The sequence below is a fragment of the Podarcis gaigeae genome (assembly GCF_964106915.1).
Source record: "Podarcis gaigeae genome assembly, chromosome: 8".
Lineage (NCBI taxonomy): Eukaryota > Metazoa > Chordata > Lepidosauria > Squamata > Lacertidae > Podarcis > Podarcis gaigeae.
Genome location: NC_139684.1, coordinates 44,769,491 through 44,787,452, shown reverse-complemented (window position 1 = coordinate 44,787,452; position 17,962 = coordinate 44,769,491). Strand labels below are relative to the sequence as shown.

The 17,962-nt window shown below is 43.7% G+C and overlaps 2 protein-coding genes across 2 annotated transcripts in view; both read left to right on the top strand.

The window, feature by feature from the left end:
- BEAN1 (brain expressed associated with NEDD4 1) overlaps positions 1-9,389 on the top strand; it is a 51,921-nt gene extending 42,532 nt beyond the window's left edge. Inside the window, exon 6 of the mRNA XM_083753533.1 lies at positions 6,003-9,389. Within this exon, the coding sequence (XP_083609659.1) occupies positions 6,003-6,357 (355 nt within the window). The 3' untranslated portion in view covers positions 6,358-9,389. The remainder of the gene's footprint in view (positions 1-6,002) is intronic.
- A 3,292-nt stretch (positions 9,390-12,681) lies between these two features.
- LOC310851302 (uncharacterized protein) lies at positions 12,682-17,643 on the top strand. Its single transcript, XM_083753529.1, has 2 exons — positions 12,682-13,249; positions 15,553-17,643. Exons 1-2 carry the CDS (start codon positions 12,707-12,709, stop codon positions 16,987-16,989), a joined length of 1,980 nt encoding a protein of 659 aa, XP_083609655.1. The 5' UTR covers positions 12,682-12,706; the 3' UTR covers positions 16,990-17,643.
- The last annotated feature ends 319 nt before the right edge of the window (positions 17,644-17,962 follow it).

Sequence of the window (17,962 nt, the reverse complement as noted above, 5' to 3'; positions counted from 1 at the left end):
TTCTTAACCCAAAACCATTCTTAACCTGAGGCGTGCTTTCTCCGCGGCAGCTGCCACCACGTGATTTCCATTTGCATCCTGGGGCAAAATTTGCAACCCAGAGCAGCTCCTTCCGGGTTAGCGGAGTTTGTAACCCAAAGCGTTTGTAACCCAAAGCGTTTGTAACCCGAGGTACCACTGTAGAACAGGGTTAAAAGGACTGAGAAATGAGGCTGTCTGAACAGTGTAGGGGCCTAGAATTATTTCGGGCAAAGGCAAAGACCACCCACACATTACACCCAGTGCTTTTTAAAAAGGGGGTACTCAATGGTATGCAGTACCTGCACCTCTATTATTTTTTTAAAAAGATTATGCCACTTCTTTTCCTTCTCTGCCCCTCTCTCTACCTCCAAGGAACCATCTGCACTACACATTTTTTAAGCCATTTCATCCCATTTTCAACAGTCATGGCTTACCCGCAATGAATCCTAGGAACTGAAGGTTGTTTCAGGTGCTGAGAGTGGTTAGAAGACACTTCTTCCCCTCACAGAGCTACACTTCTTAAAGTGGTTTAACAATCCATACCTCCCTTCCCAGGGAACTCTGGGAATTGTAGGCAGTTCAGTGTTCAGTGGCCTACTGCCTCTTAACAGTTAAGGCAGAACATAGCCATTGTGACTATAAGCATTGTCGATACAGCTTCACTAGATCAAGTACCATGTAAAGCAGCCCTTCCCAACTTCCTCTGGATTGTACCGAAGGATTTCCATGTTATGGGATCTGAGAATCTACCCTGCTGCTTTTAATGAATAAATAGCATTAGCTTTCTGCCAGCCGTAGCTTTTTCATTCAATAAAAATAAATGGTGTGGGTTTTTAAAATAATAATAATAAATTAATATAATATTTCCTGCCTATATTCCTCCAAAGGAATGCTTTTCAAAAGTGCTCCCATGGATGAAAGCATTATGTTGTAGAAGTTGATGAGTAAGAAATGGATTTTTAAAATAGTTTTCTGAGGGTGGAAGCTGAATGAATAGTTTCCAAATCACCAACAGAGCCAAAGAGGTATGCCTTGTGTCTCATATTCTCTTTGGCACAGGTGGGCAAGAAAAACAAAAGAGGAGGGCTGAATGGTGTAATTCATGGCTTTGTCTGATGAATCGATTGATAAGCACAATCAGTTATTTAACTACAGTTTTAGAATGAATAGATATCCAGTTGGAGTTATTATCGTATGAGAAGGGCAAGCCGACTTGTCTTCTCTGGACAGCTTGAATTCTTAAATGAATTGTGTGATTGGTTTTTCACTTCACTGATCCAAGATGAAGATTTGAAACAGAGCAGCATCAAATAGTAATGAAAAAGCCATGCATACACATACACATACACATACATACACATACACATACACACACACACACAACTTTATTTATTTATTTATTCATTCGTTCATTACTGGCATCCTCAGGTCCAAAATTGAAAACCCAAAGTTTGCTTTGTGTTATATGCAGAGAGTAGGGTTTTAATACCGAATTGCAAAATTGTTTTTCAATTTTGCTAAGATCCCCTCCATTTTATGAAGTAATACTAGCCAAACATCTAAGGGCCAATTCACCACTTGCAAACTGTACATTGCTTCTCAGGTCTACAACTGCATAACTAAATGGGGCTGTCAGCTCCTCACCCAGAAATGATCCCTCCAGGAATGCTAAAGTGACAGGTATTGAAACAGGACCGAAGTCACCATATGACAGAGAATTAGCATCTTCTAGGGTTTAAGCCCTTGCAAGACACAGATAACCACTCAACAGTTTGCAGGATGAATCTGAGCCAGTGTGTGTGTGTGTGTGTGTGTGTGTGTGTGTTTTCTGAAGAACGTCTAGGGCAGAAACACTATTTATATAAAATTCTAATTGGGAAATTAATTTATGAAAGATGCCTTAGGGGTGTTTAATAATTTAATTGCTTTGATGTACAAATGACCGAAATCTCATTTAGGACTCAATTTGATTATCTCTCTAGATGTATCCCTAATCGGTTCTCACACTAGATTTAAGAAAATTGCTACAGCTCTCATTTGAGTTTTATTTCTTTATCTTTTTTAAAAAATCATAATCCTGCCATGCTCACAAGGCAATCAGATGGAAGCCATGCGGTCAATTTGTCTTGACAACCCTAACTAGATGGTAGTGATATCTATAATCGTCCCTTTAGGTGAATTAATGGCTTTCTCATGGACCCAGGATCTCTGTGAGCATGGCAGATTTATTTGATGTGAGAGGTATTTTTTTTTAAATGGCAGATGCAAAGTGGTGTTGTTGTTGTTGTAAAGGAGGGTTCAAATGATATCCGGCTGCCCTTCATCAATAGTTTCTGTTTTGTGCTGGTGCAGTTAATGCTTCCAGGGGACTCAAATACTCAAAAACTTCCCAGAACATCTGTTAAAACTGTTTCCATTAGAGTCTCAGTAAAGCCGTGCTTGGGGACCTGCACCCTTTCAAATGTTGCTAACCATTGGTCATGCTGGCTGTGGCTGATTGGGGGTTGGAAGTCCAGCAACATCTAGGTCACATCCACACAATACTTTTAAGTCACTCTAATATCACAGTCTTGAATTATTCTGGTAATTAATTTATTGTGGGTGCTGGGAATTGTAGCACTGTAAGGTCAGCATCCTTAATAAACCACAGTTCCTAGGATTTTTGGGGGTGGGAACCATGGCTGTTAAAGTGATATGAGTCCTTTAAATATATGGTGTAAGTGGGATCTTTGAGCCTGCAAAATAAAACTGCCATCATAAAGTCTGTAGCATAAAATCCATCCCAATTCCCAGTCCCAAAATTCAAAATCTGAAAACCCACATTCTGCAACCAACCTATGCAAAAGCAAAAACAATTTTCAGTGTTTCATTCCTTCTGCCTTAGAAACAGATGACAAATGCAGCTAAAACTCAGCAACAGAACAGTAATGAAAAGAATCCAAACTGAAGACAAAACAAAAAATGATTCAGACAATAACTTTTGTTCCACTGACTTTATTGGCAAGATAGCAAGACGCTGAGTAACACTGACTTCCTCTTCTCCCTGCTACAACTGTGAAATGAAAAGGTTATCATATGAGCCTTTTGAAGCCTTGTTTGGTTCATCATTGCAATATTGTCCTAGACTGTTACTACCCATGCGAACTGGCCATTGACAGTGAGCTGGACACATAACCCTTATGGAAAACATCAATGTCATTTCTTAGCTTGTACTTCAAAAAGTGTCAGGATCATCCTTCCCATCTGTGTGACTGGAGAGTAGATGCTCCATCGATCTCACCAATTCTCTAGGATCACTCAGCTCTATGCTACCAGAAATGGGGGAGACCCTGACTATGGATCTCAGGTCTGGTTTGAGTCCAAGTGGGGTTGGATTTTGTATTCTGTACACACATATGCACACACCAACTTCTTAGAGCATGCTCCATGTGCTTTCTGGTTATCATGATTTCCCTTTACTAGTTGCATGAGAAGTTTTTTGTTTGTTTGTTTATATACTGCTTAATTCCAGAATAAGCTTCCAAGCAGTTTACAAATATAACAACCAATTACACAAAAATTTGAATATAAGCATCCATAATTAAAACGCACCATAAAACATTCCCATTAACATGTTAGAATCTAAACATCCATAATTAAAATATGCAATGGAACAATCCCATTAAAAGAGCACAGCAATTAAAATAGGAAACTCGCATCAAAAGATCAAGGGGATGCCTGTGTAAAAAGGAGCATCTTCAAAATTTTCTCTCTTCTCAAGATCAAAACTTACAAATTTCAGCCTGTTTAGTAAGCTCTTTCATGTTTCCTAGGTGTGTCTGTGTGGTAAAGTCACTTCCACTGAACAATGACAAATCACACTGCTACTACAAGCCGCCAAGATTGGAATCAGGATGTGCTATGAACATATATATAGCTGTCTATGTGCTGAGTCATTGATCCAGCTAGTTCAGCACTGTCTGCCATAGATTGAAACAATTGTCTAGGCTCTTGGGCAGAAAAGGTCTTTCTCATCACCTTGCAAGGGGATGGACCAGATGATCCTCAGGGTCTCTTCCAGCTCTACAGTTCTATTATTCTACCTACCTGGAAATGTCATGGCAATGGAAGCTGGTCCATGGGGCCAATTGGGCAGAGCCCCGCCAGCCTCAGTGTGCCCCCAGCCAGCTCCCCGTATATCTGCCTCCTTTCTTACATCCAGCCCAGAGAGTGGCACTGCTCAGCAGCCTCCTCCTTAGTCTCAGTGTTGCCTTTATACTCTCAGTGTTGCCCCACCTGCCATTGGCTCTGGCTCCCTGCCTTCCACCCTACCAGTCCCAGTGGGAAGCTGCCACCACTGGGCAATGGATTGAGCCCGAGACCTTGCCAGTATACATAGCATGTGCTCTGTCACTGAGATACTCAGTTCTGAGATATTCAACAGTTCTGTTGGAAGCAGCAACTCCCATCCACCTCTCACACACATGTATATTATAACGCAATGCTGTTTTTTAAAAAAGACAATTCTAATGGAAATCTGACATCTTTTCATTGTAGGGTTATTAGAATCCCATCATCTCTTTAAAATTACAGTGAAGGACATTTAACCTACCATTCTGTCAACTGGTTCCTGGGGGTTGGGGTAGGGAACCTAAATTAGCATGTTTCACACAGATAACAGCCCTCTACCTCAGTGAAACTAATTCTGGATATCCTTTTTTTATGGACTCTTTGATAACTTCTTATTGTGGGCTCTTTAGGAAACGGCACAGCATCCTTGTTCCTAATATATTCCCAGCTACTTTTGTTGCAAAAATGCTTGCCTCATCAACTTTGTATTCCTCTAACCCCCCACTTCCTCATCCTATCCTCCCACCCCACCCCTGACTTTCTCCAGGGGTCTTCCTTCTGTCATTGCCAGCTTCTGAAATGCATCCTATGTTTCATTACCTCCAAAAGGTATATCTGAGCAGTGTTCACAGCTTTTTGAAACCTTAATTGTGCATTAGAAACCAATGAAGCAGACTCCTTACTCAGGAGCCCACAGGGAGTGAACATTTGTATGTTCAGAAAGCATTAATCCTGCATTAGCCTCAAGGTTTTGGACTGCAGTGAATTAGAACAGCTTGGTTTTGATTGCTCAAACAAGAATTATAACCCTAAGACTGCATTCCTGTGCATACTTACATCACTGTCATCAGTGGGACCTGTAGCAAAATCTTGCAGTGTGGAGTCTGTTTCCCCCAACAACAGTCTGCCCTGCATTCCAAAGGTCCTCATTGGGCTGTTTCAGGAAATTCTCCCCAGCTGATATACCTCCCTCTTTTGTGCGGATGGTGTCATTTTAGTTTAAAAAAAGCAACAGGACACAGAGCCTGAACATCAGAAATCAATAGAATGATATGTAATATTTGTATAGCCAGTGTGGCTAACCTAACACTGAAGTAATCTGCTTCTTGTGACTTGGTATTGGAGGGTGGGGATTCAGTACAGATCACATTTGAAGGCAAACCTACCAAAGTTGCATTTTCCAAAACAATATAGCTTCATAACACAGCCATCCTTCAGGATTTGCCAAATTTTGCAATGTGTACGAAAATGCATATACATGCATGTACATAAAAACACATATATTTGTGAACACAACATACAAAAAATGCATTATATTAGAGAACATTGCTTTACAAAAAAAAGTGTAGATTAGATAAAACTGCATACAAAAATGTGATTATTGGGATCATTTTTTTCCAAAATGCTGCTGTATTTTCATGAGAAACTTTTTTTAATTACAAATTGCTGTAGAAATATGGAGAAATGAATTTAAGCTTGGAAAAATGAAAATGGACAGTTCTGTCCCTCCCAACCTAAGGGCAAGTGCTATGAATAGATAGGCCATCTGCTAAAACTTTTTTCCCTGTTTGTCATTTCTTCTTCTCTTGTAAGCACAATTCTCCTCTGATATTTATGCGGCAAAGCTAACCTGAGGCTCTGTTTTCTTTCAGCTATGATGAGTGTGTGGGGCCTGGAGCTGTGCAAATCTGTATTCCTACAGATGACCCTCCGCCTTACTCCCTGATAGACCCTTGTCGATGGAATGACTCTGCTATAAACATTCCCTGGGAAGAAGAGGTGTCTCCAGGGGCTGCAGGAGAAAGGGATGCTGGGTATTTGGTCGGACTGCAGGGCCTGCCGCAACCCATCCCTTCCATTTCCTTATCCTCATCATTCCCGATGGAAGCTGCCCCTCCCTACGAAACTGTTGTGTGTGAACAGAACATCCCTATTCCACTGGTCCCACTGGATTTACTGAAAACCTCTACGGAACACTATCAGACTTTTTTCAACAGAATAATGTAAAAGGGCAATGATTCCTGACCTGTGCTTCTGAAGGAATCCTTCAAGACTAAGAAAGGGTGATAAGCTGGAATGATAATCACCCACCTACCCATAATACTTAACAAAACTTTATCTATTTTCTACTTGTGGATTTTGTTTTTACAGGGGGGGGGGGGAATGAAAGTTTACCTGCACATTCTTCTTTGTGTTTTAGATTGTTCTTCTCCCCCTGAAATGTAAAACAATAAAGGCATCTACTAGGGCAGTGGTTCCCAAACTTCCCTCCACACCCAATGGACCAATTGACAATCTTAATGATTGTTCTGCGTATTGTAGCAACTGAAATGCTCTGTACTAGATGCTGTACAGCTTTTAAATGTATTTTTATTGCTTCTTTTCTTTATTGTAACATATTGCAAAACAATAGAAGCAATAACAGTGCCATCAGAAATCAATCTGGATATTTAATGCAATGGATGTGCCATCTCCCGTCTTCAACCACAAATCCACAGACACACCTGAGTGAACCTTGGTCCATGGGCCACAGTTTGGGAACTCCTGTGCTAGGGTATCTCCTGTAGGTCTTTTTGTAGCATTTGAAAGCACATCGGACTAAAATACTTCTAATGTAGATGTATGTCATACGGTCAAACCTAGTTGTCAGGTTTGTTACAGTGCTTTGCATGTCTTAGAACAAAAGGAATATATGATAAAGGGGTTGCATCTATCTTTTTAAGAATTGTTAGTAGATGTAAGCCAGTGACTTAGTAATAGGAGAGGATTCAGTGTTTCATTTAGCTGTAGAGTTCAGCTCAAGAGAGATAAAAAGATATCCTTAGTTTGTATCAGAATATCCCCATTTTATAAATAGGGAAATGTTTCTGTATTTAAGTGAATGAGACGGGAGGCTTCCCAGTTAAATTTCTAACTGAGCTAACCCAGTTCCAAACCCAAATATTATATCTACTTTCTGTCACAAACCTTTTCCCCTACCCACCTCAGTGATCAAGCTGTCTGGGGAGATTTATTGTGACTTGAGACACGATTATTATGTTGCATACCAAAGAACTGGAAAGCAAAAGAAAATATGCATTTCCCTATTTTTACTGGGTCTTACTAAAAAGAGGCATGTGATGCAATCATTTGAGTGCTGAGTTTGGAATATAGAAGAGCTGTGTTCAAATCCCTTCTTCCACAGCTTACTAGGTGGCCTTTGGCAAATTGCTACCTTTGTAGCCTCTTCTCCCTCACAGGATCACTGAGGCTAAAAAGCAGCTCTGATCTCCTTATTTTCTGCATAAGACCAAGGTACATCTAACCCAACATTTTGTTTCTGACAGGGACAAATCAGCTGTCTCTGACACGTTCACAAGCAGCCAGGCATATAGGTGATGGATCGCCTTGCCTTACTGTGTCCCTGGTGTCTACTATGCAAAGGTATACTGCCTCTGCTTGTGAAGATCATGTTTAGCAATTGCACCTAACAACTACTCAGAGCCAAAGTAGAGTTGATGTTAAATGTGTATTTGCATATAATGTGCAGAGTTCTTTTTAAAAAAATGCAAACAGTGTCAACTTGGGGCAGGGTAGTAGCGGCTGATAATTATCAGGGTCACAGCAGGAGTGGAAGGGTGATTTAACATTTTCCTCCCCTGCTGCATTCTTGGGGGAAATCCCAAAGCCAATATTTGTGCTGGGGGGGGGGGGTGCCAATAGAGCAGGCATAGGCAAACTCGGCCCTCCAGATGTTTTGAGACTGCAGTTCCCATCATCCCTGACCACTGGTCCTGTTAGCTGCGGGTGATGGGAGTTGTAGTCCCAAAACATCTGGAGGGCCGAGTTTGCCTATGCCTGCAATAGAGTATTGTGTCCCCCTGAGCAAGTCAGGTCAGGAGTTGCAGAACCACGGACAGCACCAAGTGAGCAGACAGCCTTTTAACAGCCTCTGCTCCCAGACTACCTCCCCCAGGCTCCACCCTCTTGTAGATAACTTTAACTTCTTAAAAGGCCTACCCTCTGGCCTGAAGACAGGCACTCATCCTCCATTCCATCGCCTCCCTTCCAGTGTATGCTCTACACTGCTGAACCAGTGACCATCAGGAGGCACTGGATTCCTTAGGCTCAGGAAAAGTTGCTAGTGGAAGTCCTGGCTCTGACTGCAGGCCCTAGTGGTAGGGAATGGCTCCTGTCTGGCAAGCTCGGGGGGGGGGTGTCTCCTGATCTCCAAGAGCAGGCTCAAAGTTGTGAATCTAGTCTTCCTCTGTAGCTGGAGACTCGTAAGCCCTCCAGCTTTTAGCCTTGATCACTGCTAGACTCTGAGGTCATGAAAAATAGCAGCTCCAGAGAAGGGAAAATATCAGGAAGGAAAAGAGTAAATTCCCCACTTGAGACCTGCTACCACCCCAATACTTATCAGTCCCTGCCCCAAACCTTTTTTTTAAAAATCCTGTATATTAAATGCCAATTTTAACATCATGTCTAGCTTGGCCCTCAAATTTCTCCACTTGTCTTTATAAAGCAATGAAATGCACAAATCTGACTGGAAGGAGCCAGTGTGATATGCTGGACTAGAAACTTGAGAAGATGCAGGTTCAAATCCCTACTCGGTAGTGAGGCTCCCTCGGTGACTGTGAGCCAGTTGCTCACATCTCACCTACCTCACAGGGATGTTGTAAGGGTGGGAAAGGTGCAAAAGAGACTGTGCCCAAATTCCTTGGAAGGGCATCAGGATAAAAATGTTGTTTGTTGTTGATGGATGGTGATTAACAGTAACATGCAATCTAAACCCCACAAAGACATCCAAATTATCTCATAACCTTGCTCCAACAGGTGGATATAAGGCAAGAGTTTTTCAGATGGTGTTCCAAAGAATTTTGGGGTGTTCAGAAGATTATCATGGGCTCCTCAATGGAACATGGATTCATTTTCACCAGAAAAAGGTTCTACTTGGTTGCAGCACCAGAACTTTGGAAAGCCCTTTTACAAGCTGTTTGTTTATCCCTCTCAGTGATATAATTTTGTATCCAAGTAAAGACAGTTTTATGCTTCCATGACTTCGGGACTTAAACCCCTCTGGTGCTTTATTTTGCTGCTTTTTTATTTCTCATATATGATTCTGTGAGTATGGTCACAGCCACACCATCCATTTAAAGCCCTCTTATACCACTTTAATGTTTCCACTAAAGAATCCTGGAAACTGTAGTTTGTTGAGAGAGTCCCTAACAACTCATAGCACCCTTAACAAACTACAGTTCCTAGGATTTGGGGGTGGGAAGGAACCATGTATATGAGTTTTGAATGGGCAGTGTGAATGAATGTGTGAATGAGTGTGTGTGTGTCTGTGTAGCAATTTTGATACTGCACTGTTTTACTTATTGGAATCATGTTATTTGTTCACCCCTTTGGGAGCGCAAATTGAAAAGTGGTCTACAGGTTTTAGGGGGAACCTCAGTCAAAATGCCTTCTGAGTGACCCTTCCTCCTCGTTGCTAGTCACCCCTGCCCTCTCCCTCTGGGCACAATCTGTACAATTGCCTGGAAGGAAAGGGTCAGACTAGTGGAAGCTTTGCTGCTCCATCTTCTCCCTTTTGTCATTGTGTGCAAGTTGGGGGTAGGACAGGTGTCCATTCATCATACATTCCCTTCCTGTGTTTCCTTTCATTAGGGATTAATAATAATAATAATAGTCACTTCTGGTGATGGAGCTATATCAGTCCACCAGGGCAAAAACAGAAGAAAGAGGCTTGTGGCACCCTTAGGGACATTGGAAGCTGCAAAGCAATGATGGCCTTATATGGATCTGTGGCCAAGATCTCCAACAAATTGACAGCAAGACACACTCCTTCACTCTTCCCAACAATTCTGCTGCAATGCAACAATAGCCAGGCTAGCTGAGCTACCATTGGACCAGCCCCGCCCTTCCCCCATTGCCTGGTTTGACTGCCAGACAGTGTCCCCTCCATCTATTGCTCTGGTTGCTCACACATGCCTGGGTGAGGGCCATAGGGAAGGAACAGAGCTCAGTGGTACAGCATCTGTTCTGCATACAAAAGGACCCAGGTACAAGCCCCAGCATCTCCAGGTAGGACTAGGAGAGACCCCTGCCTGAAAGCCTGGAAGGCCACTGCCAGTTAGTGTAGGCTATATTTAGCTGGGTGGGCCAATGGTCTGACTCAGTATAAAACAGCCTTCTACGTTCTTATCTTTCTCAGAACAAGGCTTAAACAAGTAGAAGAAGGGGGGAAATTGCATCCAGTTCTACCTTCCTTACATGGTGTGGCGAACCTCCACTGGTTTCAAACACCAGTGTGTTTGGATCTTGCTTGTTTTCATTCATAGTTTTCACTCTGAAGTGTTTTCAGTCTAAAATACTCTTCTCTTTGAATCTTGGATCATTATCAGATCTGGGATGTGAAAGCCCATTTTTATATTTCTATTGAAGGGCAAATGCATCATCATGACTCCTTAAGGAAATTACGATTATTAATTTATAAATGATGCTCGAAAGATCCATCCCGGTACTTTGGGGAATAAGGCATTTCTGCTCTATAACATTATGGTGTTGTTGATTGCAACTCAAAAGTAATCACAGGTCAATTCATGGAAGACTCTTGAAGCAGCTGTCTAATTAGATCGTGAAAGCAAACCCTTATCTTGCTAACTTGACATGGAGTAGGATTTGGCAGGTGGTTGAGATCCGGAGTCTTTGTGGTATGCCATACCCTGACTCACTATAGATAAAATCACTGTACCTTAGAGGGGCAACTGCAGACTTTTCTCATCATTATATTGCAGCAGCAGGAAAAACCGTGCTAGGCAGAATATGGTGAAATTCTCCATAGAGACATCATTGCAAAGCCAGTTTTTAATCCTAACACTAAGGGTTGTATACAGCTAAGTCATACTCAAGAGTAGACCCACTGAAATTTTAATGGGGCTTAATATAGTCATTTCCATCACTTTCAGTGGGTCTCCTTGAAGTAGAGCTAACATGGGCAACAACCCTCAGCCCATGAAGGCCACCTCAATCTCTGAGCCGTGAGCGACTCCAGCAGTTCCAAACACCCGCCCAGGGTTCAGTTTCCTAGGAATTAAGGTCAGTGAGGACTCTGGTGTCTTTGGGATATATGGCTTTATTTACACTGAGCACAAGATGGAGGGGCTCACAGCAGCTACATAGATATTGCTCCCCCTTTAGTTTTCCAGGGGAGCCCCAAAGTCCAACACAGTGCAAGCAAATCTCTTTGTGTGCAGCTTCTAGCATTCAGCTTTTTAGCTCATGCGCACAATAACAACAACTCTGGCTAAAGAGGATCACCTGGCCTCCAGCCAGGTGAGGGGAATGTGGGGAAATGCCCCACCTATCCTGAAGAGCACCACCCCTTAGCTCATTCTCTGAGATGCTGATGAGCACTTAACTGGCCTGCTAAAGCCATTCCCTTGACAAAGGGAGTAGTTTGGCAAGCTTCCTTGCATACATTCTGCCTTTACAGATACCAGATGGAAGGCTTGGAAGGAGGCCCAAGGTTTCACGGAGACTTACCCTCCCAACTCATAACAATATTTTGCACCTGAAGCAGAGTAACAAAGGCTCCCCCATTTGTGGAATGCCCTCCCTGGTGAGGTCCATCTGCCTGCTTCATTATTAACATTCAGGAGAAATTTTTAAACATGCCTATTTATCCAGGCATTTGATGGATGAAAGACATTGTTCCTCATAACGCTGAAAATATTAGCTGTGACAGTATGTGGTTGTTCTGAAAGGTTCTTAGATGTTTTAAATTGTTTTTGAAAGTTTTTAAAGTTTGATTCATTTTTAATGCTAGTGTTTTATTGCTGGGCTAGTGTGGGAACTAGGATGGGGACACAAATTTATGAATTAACATAAAATAAATGTTGAATTTTGCCTAGGAACAACAAATAGGGTTGTAACCAACTAAATTCTACACAGAGCAGGCACATGATTTCCTCCAAAGAATCCTGAGAAGTGTGTTTTTTTAGGGTACTGTAATGGGAATTGTAGCTCTGTGGGGGGTAAACTACAGTTCCCAGGATTCTTGGGTGTCGGTGGGACGACATGTGGTTTAATAAAAGTATTTTGAACATATGCTGTATACACAACTGGAAATCAACAGGCGCAAGTTGGCATTTCAATAGGTTTTACTCCGAGTAAAAAAAAAAGTTGACTGCCACTTTCCAGCGTCCACTCCAGACGCCCAAGAGCGTCAGACACCATCCCAAGCGGCTCTTTTCACTTTCGTTTTGACGCGCCTCGAATTCCCCACCACTTCCTGATTCGGGTCGGCAACAAAGTCCTTTTGATCCACCCTTGACTGACAGCCGGCGTAGCCATTTAAATCCCAGGCAGATCAATGAGCAGGCCAATGAAGAGGCTGAAGCAGGGCGAGCTCCGATGTAGCCACAACTTCCTCAGTCCGGATGAGTCCTTAAAAGTGCTCGGGCACGTTGTGTGTGTGCGCGTTTGTGCCTTAATTTTTTATATAAAAAACCTCAGCCCCTCTTTCCCTTATTTCAAGGGAGAAGGCGTCGTCTCCGCCTCCCGCGCAGGCTGGCTGGGCGCGATGAAGAGACCCGCGGCCGGGGCGGGCGCCGCGCCAGAGCTGCTCCGGGACTACCTCGCCTTCTACCGCGCCAACGGAGCGGAAGGGAAACTTCTGGTCTGCAACGAGGCGGCCGTGAAGAGCCGCGCGCGGCGCCTGCTGGCCTCGGAGCCCGGCTTGGCGGGGGCTCCGGGGGGCTTCGACGTCGCCGGCCTCGCCCAGAGCTGCCTGGCGGCCAAGGGGGAGACGGGGGGCGTCGTCTTTCGGAAGCTGCTCAAAGCCTTCGAGTTCCTGGAGCTGATTTGCGTCAACCTCTTCCTCTCCCCGTGGAGGAAAGAGATCAAGTCGCTCAAGGTAAGCGGGCAGCCGGGTCCCCTTGGAGGAAGCAGCAGGGGCAAAGCTAAGGCGGTGCCCTCCAGGGCTTGCTGCCCTAGAGGTCCCATCGACCCCAGCCAGACATGGGGTGGGGGAAGTTTGTTTTATTTTTGCATTGTTACCCCCACTCTTTCCTCCCAAGGTGGTGTACCTGGTTCTTCCCGCCCCATTGCATCCTCACAGCAACCCTGTGAGGTAGGCCTAGGTTGAGAGGCAGTGGCTAGTCCAATGATCACTCCAGTAAGCTTTGCAGGAGAGGGGGGAGTTGAACATGAAAGCATACATCTGAAGGCAGCCCAGTTTAGGGAAATTTTAAATGACTGATGTCTTAATGTATTTTTAATCTTTTGTTGGAAGCTGCCCAGAGTGGCTGGGGAAACCCAGCCAGATGAGCGGGGTATAAAGAATAAAGTATTATTATTTATTATTATTATTATTAAATGCACATTTAAAGCACATGGTTTCCCCCCAAAGAATCCTGGGGTCTGCAGTTTCCCCCTCACAGAGGTGTCCTTACTAGCATCCTTGATTGTTATTGACAAACAGTACCCAGGATACTTTGGGGGAAGTCCTGTGCCTTAAAAAGTGTGTTGGATATGCTTTAAATGTGGCGTGTGGATCTGCCCTGAGCCTCCCCATTCCTTGTCCAATTCTCTCCACCCCCTGCATTACATCATCGCAGCAACCCTGTGAGGCAGGTTAGACTGATTGTTCCAAGGATCACCCAGTATGCTTTGCAGCTGAGTGGGGATTTGAACTCTGGCCTCCCTGTCCCTAGTCCAACACACTAACTATTGCACCATATTTTCATGCAGAAACATCTGGAGGATGCCACATATGGCTACTTGTGTCAAGCAAACCAAATATTGTTAGACTCCATCTTCTTTGTCGGACCACAGGTTGCCGCACCACTGTTTCCCCCCATCTTACATTTTCACCTTCATGAGGGAAGGTAAAGAAATCATCATGGGCAGAAAGAGGAACTTAGAGGGAGGGATTGCAGAATTGAAGGAGGAAAAACAACAGTTGGGGTGCCTTTCATTTCACACAAAATTGGCACACAGTGAAAAGTGTGCTATTAGGATTGTTTCCATGGGTACCTTTTCCTTACTGTCATTGACCATTCTAATAGGGTTCAGGTAAGCTGCTCCATTTCACAGATGGGTTTCTCTGCCTTTCTTGGGAAATCCTGTTATTTCCTAAGCTGTGCTGTACCTGCATAACATATTTGGTGACTTAGGTTCTGCTTATTGTACAAGCAGAATGTTGCTATGTTGCAAATCCCACAAACTTTTTTAGACTCTGGAAAATTATCATTAGACAGGACTTATCCTTGAGGTAGCCATACTGGTTCTTTTTCAGCAGCACTTGTTCTTCTGCATGCTTGATAATTATCTATTTCCACCAGTTTTCCCAGAACAGGGATGTTAAGATAACAGGTGTGCTAATTTCCTGGATATCTCCCTCTTCTCAATGCTGTTTTTCTAGAAAAATGGGTGCCACTATTCACCATGAATTTGTTACAGTAAGTGCCACACTATTTAACAAAAAAAGAGGTGCCAGTACTGCGTACCTTTGAGTAACCCCATGGGAAGCCCTGCCTCTCCTTATTTTAAGTCCTCTGGTGTTGAAGATGTTTTTGGGGACAAGGTCATCTTTGTTAAAAGATGGGCAATTTCACATTTGAGTCCTTTTAAGAACTTTTTAGTGGATTCCATCTGAACCAGGTGATTTGTTTGTTTTTAATTTGTCCATAAGGCCTGGAACAGGGGCCACCTACCTTTTCGGAACAATGGGCACATTTCGAATTGGAGTGCTGGGGGAAGCAGAGACAGGGAATCTGTGTCTCTCCAGATGTTGCTGGATGACAGCTCCCACCATCTGTGGACCATTGGCCATGCTGGCTGGAACTGACAATACCCAGTCCTAACAGCATCATTGGGGGGGGGGGTGTCAAAGGTTCCCCAGCCATGCCATAAAGAAAAACAGGAGTAAGGAAAGGCTGAAGTTCTAGTAGTCATTGGAAGCTGACAGAGTGGATCCTGTAGTTTGTGTTGTGTGAATAAGTACTTTTCTTTTGTGTCCTGAATTTTTCAGTATTCAGGTGCTAAGAATTGTACTTGGAACCTTCTACATGCAAAGCTTGGGCACTAACACTGAGCTATGGTTCTTCCAACATTGTAGAGCATTGTATGGGCTACAACAACCCATAGCAGTACCCAGTGCTTGGTTTTCCCCATCCATCTTGTTTCCTAACATCATTCTTCTCCCCCCCTCCCCAGACTTTTACAGGAAATTTTGTCTACTATGTGCAATCTGTTCTCCCAGAAGGCGTAGTAGAAAAGCTACTGAAGGAAATTGGCTACATTGCAACTACCACCACAGAGTTTTCACTGGCCAAGAAGCTCAGTGAGGAGGAAACAGAACAAGCTGCCTTTGAAATATTCCTTGCACGAATCCAGTGTGAAGACCTCCTTGAAATTGCAGAGGATGTAAGAGACAGCGATCTGGTGGATATCCTACAGAAGAGAAGAGCCCAAAACCATTGCTCTCCTGAAGATAACCTAGGCAGAAAACACTGGCCCTGCCAGAGAAAGGAATACATGATTATTGGAGGAAGAAGTGAGATGCTTGATCTTCAGCAGACCCACAGTAAGCAGGCCTCTGAAGAAGCTGGAAATGGTGGGCAAAGAAATGAACTTTCTCTCGAATTGACTACGGAAGAGACTCCGCTGGCTGCTTCCAAATTCACAAGTGAGCAAAATGCAAGCCAAGCCCAGGGAAGTGCTTTGGCAAACTCCTGCATCAAAAGCTCCGATAGCGAGGATTTCTTGATTAAATACAGCGACATTGTCATTGCGCAAAAGCCGCTCCACTTTGCAGAGACCCATCCAAAAGCCTCAGAGGACAAGACTCAGAACACAGGATTCCCTGGGTCAAGGCGGGGCCCACCAGCAAATAAACCATGGCCACTCACTTTCCTTTCTCCTGGTGCCAGTGGCCCCCAAGCCTTAGCCATACTTAATGATGTTGCTTTGGAAGGCGAAGTCCCTTATAGCTACAGGAGCCAAGAATCCTCTCGGGAGACTATTGAATCTCAGATCTGCGATGCCATGAGCTGCCTTGCAATTCATGGATCAGATTCAACAGATCAGCCAAAAGAACTGAAAGGGAACACTCTGCTACACAACAATAAATTCACGGCATGCAACAATGCAAGTAAAGAGGGAACCTGTGACTCATCCTTGGCTAATCTTAAGGAAGGTGGTGTAGAGAGTCTTGTGTATCCCGTAGAGGAAACAGCAGGGCCAGAATTCCTAAGTAGCAAGAGAGGCATCCAGGAACTGCAACATTCTAGGATGAAACTTTCAGACCAACTTGGTGGGGATAGAGAGGGCTTCAACGTTGACCTGTACTCATCAGAGCTCTTCTGCGATATTGCTGGGTGCAATTGTCCCACAGGTGGTTCAGGTTATGAGAGACTTCTGGTAGGCATTCCGGGAGCAGGGGAAACTGCGGAGTACCTTAGGCACATGGGTGAACCACCCAACTCAACTTGTATCACCCACCCTGAGGTTGGATATCATGGCGGTGCTCCAGCAAACATTCAGTGCAGAGGGGAAGGATGTCACTCCTCTTTTGCAGACTCCGATCGTTGTGTTGTACCAGTGAATGAAACTAGCCCAGAAGGTTATGTCATTATAAACAAAGATGATTAAGAAATTAGTCCAACAAAGCCTTCTGCATCCAAACGGCAGGTGGCTTCTTGAGAACGGAGGGTGTAAGTGGTGGAATGCCTTGTGCCAAGCAGCTTCCTTCTATGTCATTCCACAACCATCATTTGCCTTTAGTGGAGTTTAGAGGAAAGCAGAGGAGGGCAGAAGGAATCTATTGACGTACAATAATAAAACAGCCAAATCTTGTGCCTATTTATTAAGTACTCGACTTAATTAAGATCTACTTCTGTGTACACTTAGGAAAAAAGAACACTCACCTAAACCTTACTGAGATATATATCCCATATCAATGCCATGATGCTCCCTTTCTCCTAGTTAGTCCCAATAACATTACTCAAGACGATTCTGTGCTTGCGTGCCCAACAAAGACCCCTACAAAAATCAATAGGTACCTGCTAAGTCATGAACCCCTAGCCCTCTCCTTCTCACTTATTGCACAAACAGCTGGATTTAAATTTCAAGCAGAACACAGACTGTATAAGTGAAATGGTTAGACTTGCTAAAAAAGGGTGGCTTGTCAGTGTTTGCAAACTGGTGGGCCTCTGTAGAAGAATAAAATTTCTCTGCTAAACTATTTCTGCATCAATGGGGGGGGGGAGTTGTTGGGGATTTTTTGGAATAAAAGTGTGAAAATGATTTTCTCTCCCTGTAATCTTTACAAAAGTAAATGCAATACACACAACCCAAAAATGTTAACACAGAATGCAATGGGAACCTATAGGTTTGTGGAGCCAGGCGATCAGAAGCAGACACATCAATCCTATCTGTATTTTCCAAGTGGCAAAAGGGATGCATCCCAGAAAGTTGCAGAGAACAGAAAAATGGGAGAAAGCTCATACAGGTTTTAGGAACTAGAAGCTGCATTAACCCCTGGCAGTTAATGGGGTCCCATGCCTTGGCTGGGCTTATTGCTGACTCCTGCCCTTTTAATTTTTTGGACAACACTGCTCCAAGC

Excerpts from the sequence above, each read along its gene's own strand:
- LOC310851302 (XM_083753529.1), top strand. The coding sequence starts at position 12,707 with ATGAGCAGGCCAATGAAGAGGCTGAAGCAGGGCGAGCTCCGATGTAGC. Across the intron at positions 13,250-15,552 it reads AAGAGATCAAGTCGCTCAAG|ACTTTTACAGGAAATTTTGT; the intron begins GTAAGCGGGCAG and ends CCCCCTCCCCAG.